The sequence below is a fragment of the Sciurus vulgaris genome (genome assembly GCF_902686455.1).
Source record: "Sciurus vulgaris genome assembly, chromosome: 1".
Lineage (NCBI taxonomy): Eukaryota > Metazoa > Chordata > Mammalia > Rodentia > Sciuridae > Sciurus > Sciurus vulgaris.
In genome coordinates, this window is record NC_136461.1 from 173265973 (window position 1) to 173282881 (window position 16909).

Genomic DNA, 16909 nt, shown 5'->3' on the forward strand with positions numbered 1-16909 from the left:
ATATAGAGTATGTGGTGTATAACCTCTGTGGTTTCCCTTCACTTAACAACTCTGTATATTCTAATGACTTATGATAGTGATCTAGATTGAGACGACTCATAGATGTGGTGTCCATAGCTTTTGTGTTAATTCTTTGTTTTTGCTGTAGGAGTGAATGTCCTTGAGTGGGACCTTGGCCTCCCCACCCAGGGATTGGAAAGATGGATAATTACTGCCTATGCCCAACTGTGTCCTTTACATCTCTTCTTTGTCTCTGTACCCCTTAGAGCAAGGACTGGGGGTTGTTAAGCCATTCCTATGTTTGCATTGCACCTTGAACTTCCAGCTGGAGTGGCCTAAAACTGGAGCTGGTTGAAATAGTTTTCAGCTCCCTTCTCACCAGTATAAGGATAGGATTGAAAGTACTGTTCTCTTTTTGCTGACTGACTACGGCCATCATGGGTTGCTTCCATGAAGGGCCTGTCCCAGTCATCTCTGCCCTATTGCTGCAGCGTCCCCAACCTGATTGAAGTTGACATCTGATGATGTGAAGGAGCAGATTTACAAACTGGCCAGAAGGGTCCGACTCCCTCACAAAGTGGTGTGGATACTGAGGGATTCACATGGTATTGCACAAGTATGTTTTGTGACTAGCAATAAAATCTTGAGAATCCTTAGTCCAAAGGACTTGCTCCTGATCTTCCTGAGAATCTGTCATTTAATTAAGAAAGCAGTTGCTGTTTGAAAGCATCTTGAGAGGAATAGAAAGGATAATGATGCTAAAGTCCACCTGATTCTGATAGAGAGCTGAATTCAACAATTGGCTTGATATTATAAGACCAAGTGGGTCCTTCCCCCAAATTAGAAATATGAGTCATCCACAGCCTGTGCCCTGGTGGCATAAATTTCTGTATATATTATTCAAGCAATAAAGGCATTGTTTAACTTAAAAAAAAAAAAAAGAAAAGAAAAAAAAAGAGAAAGTACTCTTGATTGGAGTTTCATCTGGATAGACCAGATTGATGGACTCCAGGGCAGGGGTGGGTGTTGCAGAGTTCTGAGTTGGGAGATCTGGTATATGGGTCTTAGCTCTAAACACGTTTGGGACTTTGTTGGGTGATATCTGTTCTGGAAACACTACATGAACACATCCTTAGATCTAGGCAGATGCTGATTTCTACTGGAATCTCAGGGTCCTCCCACAAATTCTTCTAGTAGGGAAGGAAAGTAGACCCTCCAGAGGTCTCACATTCTGCTGCTCATGAATATGACCTTCCCAAGTCAGTCCTCCAGTGTAATCTTCTGTCCTCCTGTTCAGTTTTTTGACTCTTTTCAGCTGATCATGTGAGCCACCAGTCTCAGGGAAAGTGAATTGCACTCTCCTCTGTATATGACTTCTCTTTACAATCTTCTCTGTAGCTATTTCAGTTAACTATTGCTAAGTATGCCTAAGCCACATAGTAGGCATAAGCCATTACAGTATGGCAATATGTGCTATGATTTCCTGGTGTCCTACAGTATTGAGCTGTAGTGTGGCTTCCTCAGGATGTGTCCCTACCTCAACTCTGTGCTTGCCAGTTGAGAAACACAGAGCACTTATCAAACTTCTGTGTCTCTCAGAAACTCTGACTTTCCAACATTGAATTTCAGTGAAGTCCTTCATTCACCCACCTTGTTGAGGAGCAATATTCCTGCTGCTTGGATCCTGAGTTCTACTCCCAAACTGCATCTCCATCCCATCCTCAGCATTTTTTTTTTTTTTTTTTAATGGTACCAGTGATTGAACATAGGGGTACTTAATCACTGAGCAACATCCCCAGCCCTTTTTAAATATATTTTTATTTAGAGACAGGGTCTTACTGAGTTGCTGAGTGTCTCGCTAATCTGTTGAGGCTGAGTGTGAACTCCCAATTCTCCTGCCTCAGCCTCCCGAGCTGCTGTGATTATAGGCGTGTGCCACCATGCCCGGCCCAGTCTCAGCAGTTTTTGAAGGCCTGTTTTACGATACTGTACTCTTAAAAGTGATTAAGCTTGTAAATTTTGTGTTATGTATTTTTCTATCACCACACATACCCTACCTACACACACATATACGTGAATGAATGACAGAACTTACCTATCTTTTGGCTGTTGTGGAAATACTGCTGCACATCTGGGTGTGTTGGTATCTCGAGATTCTGTTTTTGATGGACATGCCAACTACTTCTTCTGCTTTGACATAGCATATACATGTTCTCCATAATGTTTAATTAGTATATGTGAATTACACATAAAAATACTAAAGTTCTGTTTTTTAATTTTTTTGAATTTATATCCAGAAGTGAAATTACTTTATCAGTGGTAATCCTATTATTAATTTTTGAGGAACTGCCATATTGTTTTCAATATCAGCAGTACTATTTTACATTCCCAGTGAGATAGCATAGGATTCTAGGTTTTCCACATCCTTCTTAATAATTGCACATTATTATTGTTATTTTATAGTGACCATCCTAACAGGTGTGCTCTGATACCACATTGTTTTTTTTTTTTTTTTTTTTTCTTTGCTGGGGATTGAACCCAGGGACTTGTGCTTGTGCTTGCAACACAAGCACTCTGCCAACTGAGCTATCTCCCCAGCCCTCACATTGTGTTTTTGATTTGCATTTTCTTGATGATCTGAGAGGTTGAACATCTTTTTGTATGTTTTTTTTTTGGCTCTTTGTGTATATTCTTTGAGAATTGTCTATTCCTTTGTGCATTTAAAAATAAAATTGTTTTCTTTGTTGTTTTTGATTGATATGAAGTCTTAATATCTTCTAGACATTAACACTTTATCAGATACATGATTTGTGAATATTTTCTCTTATTCCAGAGTTTGCCTTTTCACTCTTGATTATTTCCTTTACTGTGTAATTTTAAAGTTTGATATAATCCTATTTGTCTATTTTTGTTTTTCTTGTTTTAAGTTTTGAATATTTTTTTTGGTTACAATATTTTAATAGCTTACCTAAAATTAGATTTTTGAGAGCTATTCAATCCTCTTCTTAAATTCTTTACTAGTAATAGCCTTTGCACAGTCATAGATATACTGGTTTTAGGGATACTTTTTTTGTTCGTTTTTGCAGTGTTGGGAATGGAACCAAAGGCCTCACACATACTAAGCAAGTGTTCTACCACTGGCTACCATCCCATTTCTGGGGATATATTTTATGCAATATATCATTGCAAACAAACTATTATAAAATTGTAGGTTTGTATTTCAAGAATGGAAAAGAATGAAAGGAAAATAATTTCTTTTTGGTTACATCAAGATCCATTTGTTAAAATAATCAACATTTGTATTTTGTCTTTTACAAGATACATGTGTGTTCTTGTTTATCACAACAACTTTGATCAAACTACCTTGTTTGTAGTTAGATAATTAATAGGTGTTGCATTTTAGTTGTACCTCTAACATGGACCATATGGTTTAAAATTCCATGTTCTAATGTGGAGAACCACCTCTGTGTTAATACTTGGTTAGTAGCTAAATTAATTAGTAGCGTTATTATGGCACTAAGTTCTTGAGTTCAATTTGGGTATCTTTTAACTTCTCCTGGAGAAAATCTAATTTGTGCCCATAGACTACAATTATGGTAGCCATTTTGCAAATGTATCATTGTTGCACAAGTCAAGGGGTGGTGGAGATGGAAATAAAATCCACTCATTTTCCAAGGAGACACATAGTTGGTATAAATGTAGTCAGTACTCATAATGATAATATAAAGGCAGTATTATTAGTGGTTAAGAGCAAGGGTTTTAGCATTACATGACTCAGTTTTGAGTTCTGGCTTTTCTTGTTGTTTCATTTTGGAAAGTTACTGGACCCTGCATGTCTCAGATTTTTCATCATAAAATGGTATGGTAGTATTTACATTTTGTTGTTCTTAGGATTAAATGATTATATGCAGGTCAGATGCTTAGAATGGTGCCTTGTATACAGGTGCTTAGTAAATACTTTCTTTTTTGCATATACTGATTAGTATATAATTTGTGTCAGCTAAACAATGCTTGAAGTAATGACTGCATCTTTAAATTTAATATAATAATGAAAAATATTTAAAAATTATTACATTCCATTAGAAAGAGTAGTGACAATAGATTTTTAGTAGTCTGGCATTAAAAAAGTCTCTAAGACATAAATTAGACCCACATTTTTCTAATAATAGTAATAATAATAATATTTAGCATCTTTATAATGATTTCTGTATGAGGAAGACAGTGTTCTAAGCACTTTATATAAATGAATTCATTCAGTCCTCAAAAAATAGTATTATTATCCAGATTTTGCAGATAATGAAAGTAGGAACAGATATATCAAACAACTTACCTACTGTCATTGAGCCACTAAGTGGCAGAGATTGAATTTAAATCCATGTCTGCTGGCTCTAGAGTAATTGCTTGTAACCACTTTGCCATTTTGCCTGTATTTAGCTCTATTGCTATTTTGCTAAACCAAGTAGATGGGGGGTATAAATTAATAATTTTTATTAACTTTTGGACATAGCTGCAATAACTGTAAAAATGTGATAGAAATATAGTCTTTTTTTTTTTTCTTTGTTGGCTTGTAACAAACATATTGTCCAGAAGTGGAACAAAGTAATATAAAATGATTGGAGTGAACATTTATGCTATCATTTCTAAGTTTTATCTAGTAATACTGGAAAGCAATCAGAAACATTTCAAATTTATGACCAAATAGTATTGAGGTAAATTATAGTTAGTTAAAGCACAATAGGTTGTTTTTGTGGTTGATTAGTTTTATGTTGTCAGGTCATTCTCTTCACTTCAGCCCCTGCTTTCAGCTTGCCCTGAAAACACCTTTGAGGGCATATTTTTAGAAATTTAAGACAATTGTAGTTTTCTCGAGTATTGCTGCTTTTTATAGCTATGACTGCTACCACTACCACATGTGAACCCTTATCATAGACCATGTGTTCTGTATCATTTATATTCAGCAGAGTAGCAAACTGAGGCCTAGAGAGTTTAAGTAACTTATTAAATGTAATTTGCTTAAGTTTTTGTGATTTATCATAAAGTATAGTTTAATAAGTTATTTGATTCTGCTTTGTGATAAACAGTAATGAATGAAATATTTTTGTTTTGGAAATTTCATTTTTCTTTTAAAGGAATTTGGATACTAGGATAAAAATATTAAGTACTTACTAACTATAATATTTTGTGTTTTAAGGAGCTGAAATTACCATTCACTTTTTTAAGTGGACATATTCATGAATTGCGGATTCATGTACCATGGACAAAATTAGGTTCAGAACCAGTGGTAATTACCATCAATACAATGGAATGCATATTGAAACTTAAAGATGGAATACAGGTAAGAAATTATGAAATCTAGTTGTTGAATGTTAACTAATTTTATTGTTCATTATATCTGATAATTCTATAACTTGTAGAATATTTTGTCACATCAGTAAATCTAACTGTATACATTTTTTATATGCCTGTTAAAGTAATAATTATTTACATAAGGGTATTCTGAAATTTGAATAAAACTTTGAAAGGATACTTTCATACAAATTTCACTTTGTTGGTCATAATCTTACTAGGGAGCAATGCATATTGCTTATTACCTGTATTTACAATGGAAGTGAGGCCTGATTAAGTCTAATTTTTAGGTGAAGTTTTTTGAGTTTTCACAGAGGACTAGTACTTACAAATTTTCTAAATCAGACAATTTCTCAGGCTAATTTCTGAGAAAATGAAAATATATTTACCTTAATAGCAAATTTCATTATTGTTTTTGCATAAGAAACTTTTTTTTTTTTATCGACAGTTACTTCTTCTCTGACTCATTGTACATTTCTCATTGGTGTTCTTTTGCAAAGGTATAATCTGGTTTTACAGAGTATCCACCAAAATTTTTTCTATCTAGGAAGCCAGCAGGTCAGGACAGCAGCATTCTGTGAAGAATGTTTTCACTTTCATCTTGTAGAAAAGTCATGTGTCTGTCATTAATTTTTTTACTTAGTGCGTATTTAACATTGACTTTTTAGTTTTAAGTGAATTGATGTTTGTTTCTTTTTGTGCTGGGGATTAAACTCAGGGCCTTGTGAGGGTTAGGCAAGCACTTTTCCCCTAAAGTATATCCCCAGTCCCTATAAGTATTATTAAAATTACTGTTTTTATGAGAACCATAAGGCAATTTTAGCAAATACTAGTATAACTTTAGTTTCTGTGAAATTAGGGTTATTTATGTTATTAAAAATTATTTATTTTAAGTAGATTCTTTAAAGTGATTGTCATATCAATCCATTAGACTCAGATTCTTTAGAAACTTGATTCTAAACCTGCATTATCCAATTGAACTTAAATAATGTGGTTCCTGAGAATAAATAGACCAATGGTATATTCTCATGAAAACTGACTTTGTGAACTTTTAAGTATTTGAGAGAGTGATTTTAGAAACCTGTAGATACTTATATTGCAGTAAGTAGTAAGTTTTATATTTGGTAATACTGCAGTGGTTTCTTAATCATCATCTGTTATTGGCATTTTTTTTTTTTTTTTTTTTTTTAAGTCTGGACTTGGTTATACCACCCATGTAGTGCTCTGTATTAAAAGAAAAAAAAAAAAAAATCCAGTCACTAAGTATTTTTTTCAATGGAAAGGTGGAAGTTTCAAGGCCAGATGTCCCATAAGAAACACATTTAAAAGAAACAAATTACAACTAATTATAGAGGCTACAGAAAGAGATTTGTAACACATGACTTAGTGCAGCTCAGAACTAATATTTGATATTGAACCATGCAGATGGCTACTGAAGGAATGATCAGATTTCCTGCTTGCATGGTATTTGAAACTTGAATTTTGTGGTGTGTGGAACAAAAGGTCAAGTGTCATGAATGTAAACCACATTCAAAACAAGTGTTTTTTGCAGATGTTTAAAATTTTGTTGTAGGAAGAATTTTTGAAAATTGCAGTTGACATTTGGACAAATTATGTAAAAGTGTATACCCCTGGAGAGTAAGACTTGGGTTTATACTACTGATTGGAATTAAATTTTGAGCAGAAATATTATAGATAAAACATATTTTAAAGTACTTTAATTTTAGGTTTTAAGCTTTTATAGGTATAGTATGTAATTAAGTTAAAATTATGCATGTACTAGAAGAATGGAAGGGTTCCATATTTACATTATTTGAAGTTTAATTATATTGTACCATCATACCAAAGAAAAGACTTCATTTCCTAAATAAAAGTGGGGTGAGATGGTAGGTTAAATGAAGGGGCCTTTTAGAATAACAGGTATTCAAATGTTTGAATATGCAAAAAATGTTAACATTAATTTATGGGAATATAGTAAAATGAGTAGCAGGTAAAAATATGAGGTTTAATTCAGATTGTTAAAAGAATACAGAATCATTAAATGCTTTTTAAATTATATGCATATATTTTTAATTATAGATAGACACAGTACCTTTTTTCTTCCTTTCTTTCCTGTCTTTCTTTCATGCTGAGTATCAGACCTGGTGCTTCACACATGCTAGGCAAGCACTCTACCATTTAGCCACAATTCCAGCCCATCATTAGATGCTTTGATAAAAAATACGATAAATTTTTATGTTCATTCTGATTCTGCCAACATTTGTTGATTGATTAACCTCCAGCATTGAAAGGCATGGCTAAGATATTTGTAGACACTCAGCAAAGGACATTTAGAGAAAGAGATTTATAATGTTTCAGTGTGACTCTAATGTTCATGGTTATAATGAACTCAACATTTCTTTGAAATCCATTTTAATTATAGAGATTTTTAAAGAAAGTGACCGAGTTCTATTGGATAAAATAAAGGCCACTTTGATGTTCACTTAGAATAATTTTTAATAATTTTAAACTTCATAAAATACTTATTAACTATTTGCTCTTCACTTTGAGAGAGTCCTTGTATTTCAGTCATTGTCCCTACCTTTAGATCCTGTGGATTTGTAACTTGTAACCTGTTTTTTCTATTTTGGACTTTAGATACATAATTTGATTCATGACAATGTTATATCCATTCTTATGTAATCTAATAAATACTTGTGAATCTAGCATATAACTTGAACTAAAACATTACCAAGAATTTACATTTAATTAGGTTTTCCTCTCCTTATTTGTATTCTTGCTTGTTCATCCTTGGTAAACTTCATCTGCAAAATAGGATAAGACTTCCTACACAGTTTTTTAAATTTTGTGATGAGCATGCATTCTTTGCTTAGTGTATTAAGTCTTGGAAAAAATACTTCTGCAATGTAAAGAGAGTGGTGAATTTGTTTTTAAAGTACTTATTTGTTCTTTTTTTTAAAAATTTATTTCTATTGTAAACAAATGGGATACATCTTGTTTCTCTGCACATGAAGTAGAGGCATACCATTTGTGTAATCATACATTTATCTAGGGTAATACTTTTTCACTCATTCTGTTATTTTTTTTCCCCCCCATCCCTCCCACCCCTCTTTTCCCTCTATACAGTCCCTCCTTCCTCCACTCTTGCCCCCTTCTTACCCCCCATTATGGGTCATATTCTGCTTATCAGCGAGAACATTCATCCTTTGGTTTTTTGAGATTGGCTTATGTCACTAGCATGATATTCTCCAGTTTCATCCATTTGACTGCAAATGCCATAATTTCATTATTCTTTATGACTGAGTAATATTCCATTGTATATATATACCACAGTTTCCTTATCCATTCATCAATTGAAGGGCATCAAGGTTGGTTCTACAATCTGTCTATTGTGAATTGAGCAGCTATGAACATGGATGTGGCTGTATCTCTGTAGTATGCTTATTTTAAGTCCTTTGGGTATAGGCCAAGGAGTGGGATAGCAGGGTCAAATGGTGGGTCCATTCCAAGTTTTCTATGGAATCTCCACATTGCTTTCCAGAGTGACTGCACTAATTTGCAGCCCCACCAGCAATGTATGAGTGTACCTTTTCCCCCACATCCTTGCCAACACCTATTGTTGCTTGTATTCTTGATAATTGCCATTCTAATTGGGGTGAGATGGAATCTTAGGGTAGTTTTGATTTGCATTTCTCTTATTACTAAAGATGTTGAACATTTTTTCATATATCTGTTGATTGCTTGTACATCTTCTTCTGTGAAGAGTCTGTTCATTTCCTTAGCCCATTTGTCGATGAGTGGCAAAGATATTCTCCACTCTGTAGGCTCTCTCTTCGCATTGCTGATAGTTTCCTTTGCTGAGAGAAAGCTTTTTAGTTTGAATCTATCCCAGTTATTGATTCTTGCTTTTATTTCTTGTGCTATGGGAGTCCTGTTAAGAAAGTCTGATCCTAAGCTGACATGTTGAAGATTTGGACCTACTTTTTCTTCTATAAGATGGAGGGTCTCTGGTCTGATTCTAAGGTCCTTGATCGATTGTGAGTTGAGTTTTGTGCAGGGTGAGAGATAGGGGTTCAGTTTCATTCTGCTGCATATGGATTTCCAGTTTTCTCAGCACCATTTGTTGAAGAGGCTGTCTTTTCTCCATTGCATACTTTTGGCACCTTTGTCTAGTATTAGAAAATTGTATTTATTTGGGTTTGTGTCCGTGTCCTCTATTCTGTACCATTGATCTACCTGTCTGTTTTGGCGCCAATACCATGCTGTTTTTGTTACTATTGCTTTGTAGTATAGTTGAAGTTCTGGTATTGCGATACCCCCTGCTTCATTCTTCCTGCTAAGGATTGCTTTAGCTATTCTGGGTTTCTTACTCTTCCAGATGAATTTCATGATTGCTTGCTCTATTTCTGTAAGGTACGTCATTGGAATTTTAATTGGAATTGCATTGAATCTGTATAGCACTTTTGGTCGTATGGCCATTTTGACAATATTAATTCTGCCTATCCAAGAACATGGAAGATCTTTCCATCTTCTAAGGTTTTCTTTAATTTCTTTCTTTAGTCTGTAGTTCTCATTGTAGAGGTCTTTCACCTCTTTTGTTAGATTGATTCCCAAGTGTTTTATTTATTTATTTATTTTTTGAGGCTATTGTGAATGGGGTAGTTTTCCTATCTTCTCTTTCTGAGGATTCATCACTTATGTATAAAATTGCAATAGATTTATGAGCATTGATCTTATATCCTGCTACTTTACTGAATTCACTTATGAGTTCTAAAAGTTTTCTGGTGGAATATCCTGGTTCCTCTAAATATATAATCATGTCATCAGCGAACAGGGATAGTTTGAGTTCCTCTTTTCCAATTTGTATCCCTTTAATTTCTTTGGTTTGTCTAATTGCTCTGGCTAGAGTCTCAAGAAGGATATTGAATAGAAGTGGTGAAAGAGGGCATCCCTGCCTTGTTCCAGTTTTTAGGGGGAATGCTTTCAGTTTTTCACCATTCAGAATGATATTGGCCATGGGCTTAGCGTAGATGGCCTTTACAATGTTAAGGAATGTTCCCACTATCCCTATTTTCTCTAGTGTTTTGAGCATGAAGGGATGCTGTATTTTATCAAATGCTTTTTCTGCATCTATTGAAATAATCATGTGATTCTTAACTTTTAGTCTATTGATATGGTGGATGACATTTATTGATTTCTGGATGTTGAACCAACCTTGCATCCCTGGGATAAAACCCACTTGATCATGGTGCACTATCCTTTTAATATATTTTTGTATGTGATTTGCTAAAATTTTGTTGAGAATTTTTGCGTCGATGTTCATTAAGGATATTGGTCTGAAACTTTGTTTCCTTGATGTGTCTCTGTCTGGTTTAGGTATCAGGGTGATATTGGCTTCATAGAATGAGTTTGGGAGGGTTCCCTCCTCTTCTGTTTCATGGAATACTTTGAGAAGTATTGAAATGAGCTCTTCTTTAAAGGGTTTGTAGAACTCGGCTGAGAACCCATCTGGTCCCGGACTTTTCTTTGTTGGTAGGCTTTTGATGACCTCTTCTATTTCATTGCTTGAAATTGATTTATTTAAGTTGTGTATGTCCTCCTCGTTCAGTTTAGGTAATTCATATGTCTCTAGAAACTTGTTGATGTCTTCGAGGATTACTGTTTTGTTGGAGTATAGATTTTCAAAATAGCTTCTAATTATGTTTTGTATTTCAATCGTGTCTGTTGTGATATTTCCTTGTTCATTCCGAATTTTAGTAATTGGAGTTTTCTCCCTCTTTCTCTTTGTTAGTGTGGCTAAGGGTTTATCAATTTTGTTTATTTTTTCAAAGAACCAAATATTTATTTTGTTAATTTTTCTGATTGTTTCTTTTGTTTCAATTTCGTTGATTTCGGCTCTGATTTTAACTATTTCCTGTTTTCTACTACTTTTGGTGTTGGTCTGCTCTTCTTTTTCTAGGGCTTTGAGCTGTAGTGTTAAGTCATTTATTTGTTGCTTTCTACTTCTTTTGTTGACTGCGCCCCATGAAATAAATCTTCCTCTAAGTACTGCTTTCATAGTGTCCTAGAGATTTTGATATGATGTGTCTTTGTTCTCGTTTACTTCTAAAAATTTTTTTTCCCCTCCTGATGTCTTCTGTTATCCATTCATCATATAATAGTTTATTATTTAATCTCCAGGTATTAGAGAAGTTTCTGTTTTTTATTCTGTCATTTATTTCTACTTTCAATCCATTATGGTCTGATAGTGTACAAGGTAGTATCTCTATCTTGTATTTGCTAACAGTAGCTTTGTGGCATAAGACATGGTCCATTTTAGAGAAGGATCCATGTGCTGCTGAGAAGAAAGCATATTTGCTCTTTGTTGGATGGTATATTCTATATATGTTAAGTCTAAATTATTGATTATGTTATTGAGATCTATGGTTTCTTTATTCAATTTTTGTTTGGAAGATCTGTCCAGTGATGAGAGAGGTGTGTCAAAATCACCTAGTATTTTTGTGTTGTGGTCTATTTGGTTTCTGAAATTGAGCAGGATTTGTTTGACGTACATGGATGAGCCACTGTTTGGGGCATAGATATTTATGATTCTTTTGTCTTGCTGATTTATGCTTCCCTTAAGCAATATGAAATGTCCTTTATCCCTTCTGACTAACTTTGGCTTGAAGTCCACGTTATCTGAAATGAGGATGGATACTCCAGCTTTTTTGCTGTGTCCATGTGCATGGTATGTTTTTCCCCATCCTTTCACCTGAAGTCTGTGGGTATCTCTTTCTATGAGATGAGTCTCTTGCAGGCAGCATATTGTTGGATCTTTCTTTTTAATCCAATCTGCCAGTCTATGTCTTTTGATCGATGAGTTCAGGCCATTAACATTCAGCGTTATTGTTGAGATATGATTTGTATTTCCAGTCTTTTGACTCATTTTTGTTTTTTGAGACGACTTGGTTTCTTCTTTTAAATGGCTATTCCTTTAGGGTAGTTCCTCCCTTTGCTGATTTACATCGTTTTTCATCTCTTCCTCATGGAATATTTTGCTGAGAATATCTGTAGCTCTGGCTTTCTTTTTGTAAATTCTTTTAGCTTTTGTTTATTTTGGAAGGATTTTATTTTGTCATGAAATCTGAAGTTAAGTTTTGCTGGGTATAAGATTCTTGGTTGGCATCCATTTTCTTTCAGAGCTTGAAAATTATTGTTTCAGGGACTTCTAGCTTTTAGGGTCTGGACTGAGAAATTTGCTGATATCCGTATTGGTTTCTCCCTGAATGTAATTTGATTCTTTTCTCTCACAGCCTTTAAAATTCTGTCTTTATTATGTATGTTAGGTATTTTCATTATGTACCTTGGTGTGGGTCTATTCTAATTTTGTGTATTTGGAGTCCTAAAAGCCTCCTGTACTTGATTTTCCATTTAATTCTTCAGATTTAGGAAATTTTTTGACATTTCATTGAATAGATTGTTAATTCTTTTTGTCTTCCTGAATCCCAGTAATTTTCAATTTTGGCCTTTTCATGATATCCCATAATTCTTGTAGATTCTGTTCGTGATTTCTTACCATCTTCTCTGTTTGGGCAACTTTATTTTCAAGATTAAATATTTTGTCTTCAATGTCTGAGGTTCTGTCTTCCAGGTGTTGTACCCTATTTGTTATGGTTTCTATGGAGTTTTTAAAATTTGGTTTATTGTTTCCTTCATTTCAAGGATTTCTGTTTTTTTTTTTTTAATTTTTTTTTAGTATCTCTAACTCTTTTTTTTTTTTTTTTTTGCGGTGCTGGGGATTTGAACCCAAAGTCTTGTGCTCTTGTGCTTGCCAAGGCAAGCACTCTACCTACTGAGCTATATCCCCAGCCCAGTATCTCTGACTCTTTATTAAAATGATCTTTTGCTTCCCGCATTTGCTCTTTTAACTGTTGAGTGGTGCGATCATTCAAAGCCTGCATTTGCTCTTTCATATCATTTGTTTCTCTGATCATTTTAATTATGTATATTCTGAACTCCCTTTCTGACATTTCTTCTGCCATGCTGTCATTGGATTTTATTGCGTAGCATCTAGGTTTGTTTGGGACATTTTCTTCTCTTGTTTTGTCCTATTGTTCAGGTGTCTTCCCCTCTAGTAGTGAAGCTCTGAGATATTGCAGATTTCCTCTATTGACTTATAGTGTCCCTGTAGATTTCCAGTAACTCACCTCCTAGCCTTCAGTAGCCTGAAGTCTTGGAGAAACTTGATAATGCAGAGAAGATAATGCACAAGAAGGCTGCTCCTCTAGGAGTGGTAGCCTTCAGGTGGGGTATATTCCCTGTTAGTGGCCAGAGGTGCCTCTACTTGTTGACTGATGGTCAGTCAAAGGGGGACTAGACTGCAGACGGGGGCACATCTGGTCTGGGCCTGTGTCTGTGGTTCAACTGCCCTGGTGGGAAAGCCTCACCCAGCAGGGAAGACTCACCTGGTGGGGAAGATTCCCTGGGCAGCTCTCCTCAGAGAAGTTTCCTTTGGTCCAGACTACCGCCTGTACTGGGCAGCCCTCCTCTGCAAAGTTCCCAGGGGTCTGGACCTACCTCCTGGGCTGGGGTGCCTGGCCTTGTGAGGGACTCCCTGGCTGAGCAGCTCTCCTCTGGTATTTTCCCTGGGGATCAGAGCTACCGCTTGGGCCAGGGAGCCTCACCCTGCACCAAAGCCTCTTGCTGTGAGGCCTGTCCGAGAAGCTGCCTGCGGTTCTGGTCCTGCCGCGGGTCCTGTCGCCTGGGCCTGGTACCTTCCCTCTGCATAGAAGCCTCTCACTGTAGGGCCCTCTTCTGCAGTGCTCCCTGTTGACTGGGTTCACCGCTTCAGTGGGGGAGTCTCACTGGGCCACTCTACTCACGCAGTTCCCTGCGTTGCAGGACTACTGCCCCATCCGGGGAGCCCAACCAGTGGGAGAGATTCACCCAGTGGCTCAGAGTTGGTCCAGAGTCTCTCAGTACCGCCTCTTCTTGACTCCTGGGTCCTGTCAGATTGCCTACTGTCTCCTGTAGGTGTCTCAGGAAGGGAGCCACCCTTCCAATGATGATGGCCACGCCCTGGGGAGTGATTCAAAACGCCTGCACCAGCCTCCACAGAAGCTGGGGAGCTCCAGCGAGGGTGCGCTGAATCAGCATAGAGGCAATTGCAGTGTCCCTCAGCTGTAGGGGGCAGGCAGGCGGGCTTAGCAATGGCGTTGGACCTCGGTGTGGGGGTCATGTGGGCCAGCTCGCCCGCCGGCTGGCTCCAGGATGGTGACCCACCTCGCCTGGGGGTTGGTTGGGTTGGCTTGCCCTCCAGCTAACCCCCCGCAATGCAGGCGGGCGGACTCGCCCGCTGGCTTTCTCCGAGATTGGGACTGACTTTGGCGTGTTGGTCGTCCGGGTTCGCTCAGTGATGGGGTCTGACCTCTTCTGTTTTTTTTTTTTTAATACCTGGAAAGTAAATTTTGAAAAATTTTTAACCTAATAAATGCAACTGTTTATATAAGTGATACTTATTATTAAGAGACTTTAACAAGTTTTGTACCTAACCAAAACTTTAAAATACTTAACGAACTGAGCTTTTTGTTAATGTTCTAATCTTGGTTAGTACTTGAAATGAGAAGGCAAATTTTGCCTATCTTTGCATTTTTAGTTGCTGTGAAAAATCCTTTATTGGGTTTCTGAAGGAATTGCCTTAAATATAGAGATGATTTTGAGGAGAACTGACATATTTACTAAGTTTAGTTTTCTACTCTGTGAACAGAGTGACTCTTCAATTATTTAGATTGGTCTTTATTGCTTTAATTAGCATTTTGTGTTTTCAGCCTACAATTCTTTTAAATGTTTTATTAGATTTATACTTATTTTCTTTGGAGCATTTACAAATATTATGAATTTAATATTATTTTCTGATTGTTCATTTTTATGTATAAATGTAGTTGCATATTTATAAACAAAATTGCAGTTACATATATATATAATTTTTGTGCATTGATCTTATATTCTGTGATCTTGCTTATGTTATTAATTCCACTAGTTTTCTGGTTGATTTCTTTGGAATTTCCTACATGGACAATAACATCTATGAGTAGAGGCATCATATGCCCTCACACCTTTTCTTTTTTTTTTTTTTTTTAAACCCAGGGGCACTTAACCACTGAGCTAGATCCTCAGCTCTTTTTAATTTGTATTTTGAGATGGGGTCTTCCTCAGTAGCTTAAGGCCTCACTAGGTTGAACTTGTGATGCTCCTGCCTCTACCACCCGAGCCTCTGGGATTACAGGCGTGAGCCATCAACTTCCCACCCTTTTTAAAACGATGAATGTTTTCACTGGCCTTAGCTATTACAAGTAAGCATTTGAGCACAGGTCATTTATAACATCATGTCTGCACACTTAAGTGGACACTTTTATTTATTTATTTATTTTAATAATATTTAAAAATTTTTTTTAGTTGTTGATGGACCTTTATTTTATTTTTATGTGGTGCTGAGAATGGAACCCTCACATATGCTCCACCACTGAGCTACAACCCCAACCCTCATTTATTTTTTAATTCTTATTTACCTGAGATATTTAGTATTTTGATCTCTTTCTCAAAACTTCACTTTCTTGGTTCGATTCTCTTTCTCTACCTGTTTGGCTCCTTTTCTCTGGCTTCTATTAATCATTTTCTGTTATCCATCCCAAATTTAAATTGAAGTTTTCTGGCCTTCCATTATTTTAGTCATGTTTTCACTCTTCTTGGATATTATTTCCAGTAGGCTGTTGTTATTCTATTCTGTGTTCTTTATTCATAAATGCTATTTTAGGGTTCAGTCTTTTTTTTTTTTTCTCTAGCACTAATAGCTAAATGAATGTACACTTATATGTCTTATACAGTGTCCCAAACTGAATTCATATTAAAGTAAAATCCTTTGGTCCTTTATATATTTCCTTTTTCATTGAACATTTCTACTATGAACATTCAATCCAAATCAGAAACCCAAAAGTCATCCTTAACTTAATGCATCTCGTATATCCAATTATTCATCAAACCTGGTTTCTACTGCTATCTTATCTTTGAATATATCTCTTCCAGCCTTCATTGGTACTTCTCTCAAAACTTGTTTTCTTACTGCCTCCAAGTATATTCCTAAATGCGAATTATTTCCTAAAATCTGTTTTCTTTCTTATCCAAAGATTTTCTTCTCTTTGATAATGAACTTTTGTGCAACTCATAAGAGACTTTAGTATTTATTGTACTTTCTGGTTCTCTGAAGACCCTCAGGGTCTTCCTCAGGTTTTTCATGGGCATGCTTGGTTTAAACTATTTTCATAATACTAAACATGATTTAGTGTTAAAAAATTCTCATTCTCTCATGAATGTACTATGGAATTTCCCAGAGACTACTTGATATATGACATTGGAACAGATTGAAAACAGAAGGAGATATGAGAATTTAGCTGTCTTCTACTAATCCAGAGCTAAAAAAATGTAAAATAATGCCAATTTTCTTTTCTTTTTTTTTTTTTTTTGGAAAATGTAGCTATTTTTCATAATCTGGAAATTTAAAAATTTTAGTTTATTTTGAAATTTTCAT

The 16909-nt window shown here is 35.6% G+C and overlaps 1 protein-coding gene and 1 pseudogene across 2 annotated transcripts in view; both read left to right on the forward strand.

Annotated features, from left to right (window-relative positions):
* Nucleotides 1–16909, forward strand: part of LOC306653220 (intermembrane lipid transfer protein VPS13B-like) — a gene marked incomplete at its 5' end in the record, with an annotated part of 899457 nt that overhangs the window by 14417 nt on the left and 868131 nt on the right. The window contains 1 exon segment of the mRNA XM_079126163.1: nt 5192–5335. Within this exon segment, the coding sequence (XP_078982289.1) occupies nt 5192–5335 (144 nt within the window).
* On the forward strand, nt 309–2206 carry LOC306664391 (small ribosomal subunit protein uS15-like; annotated as a pseudogene). The gene has a single exon. The product of its transcript is annotated as a small ribosomal subunit protein uS15-like (transcript).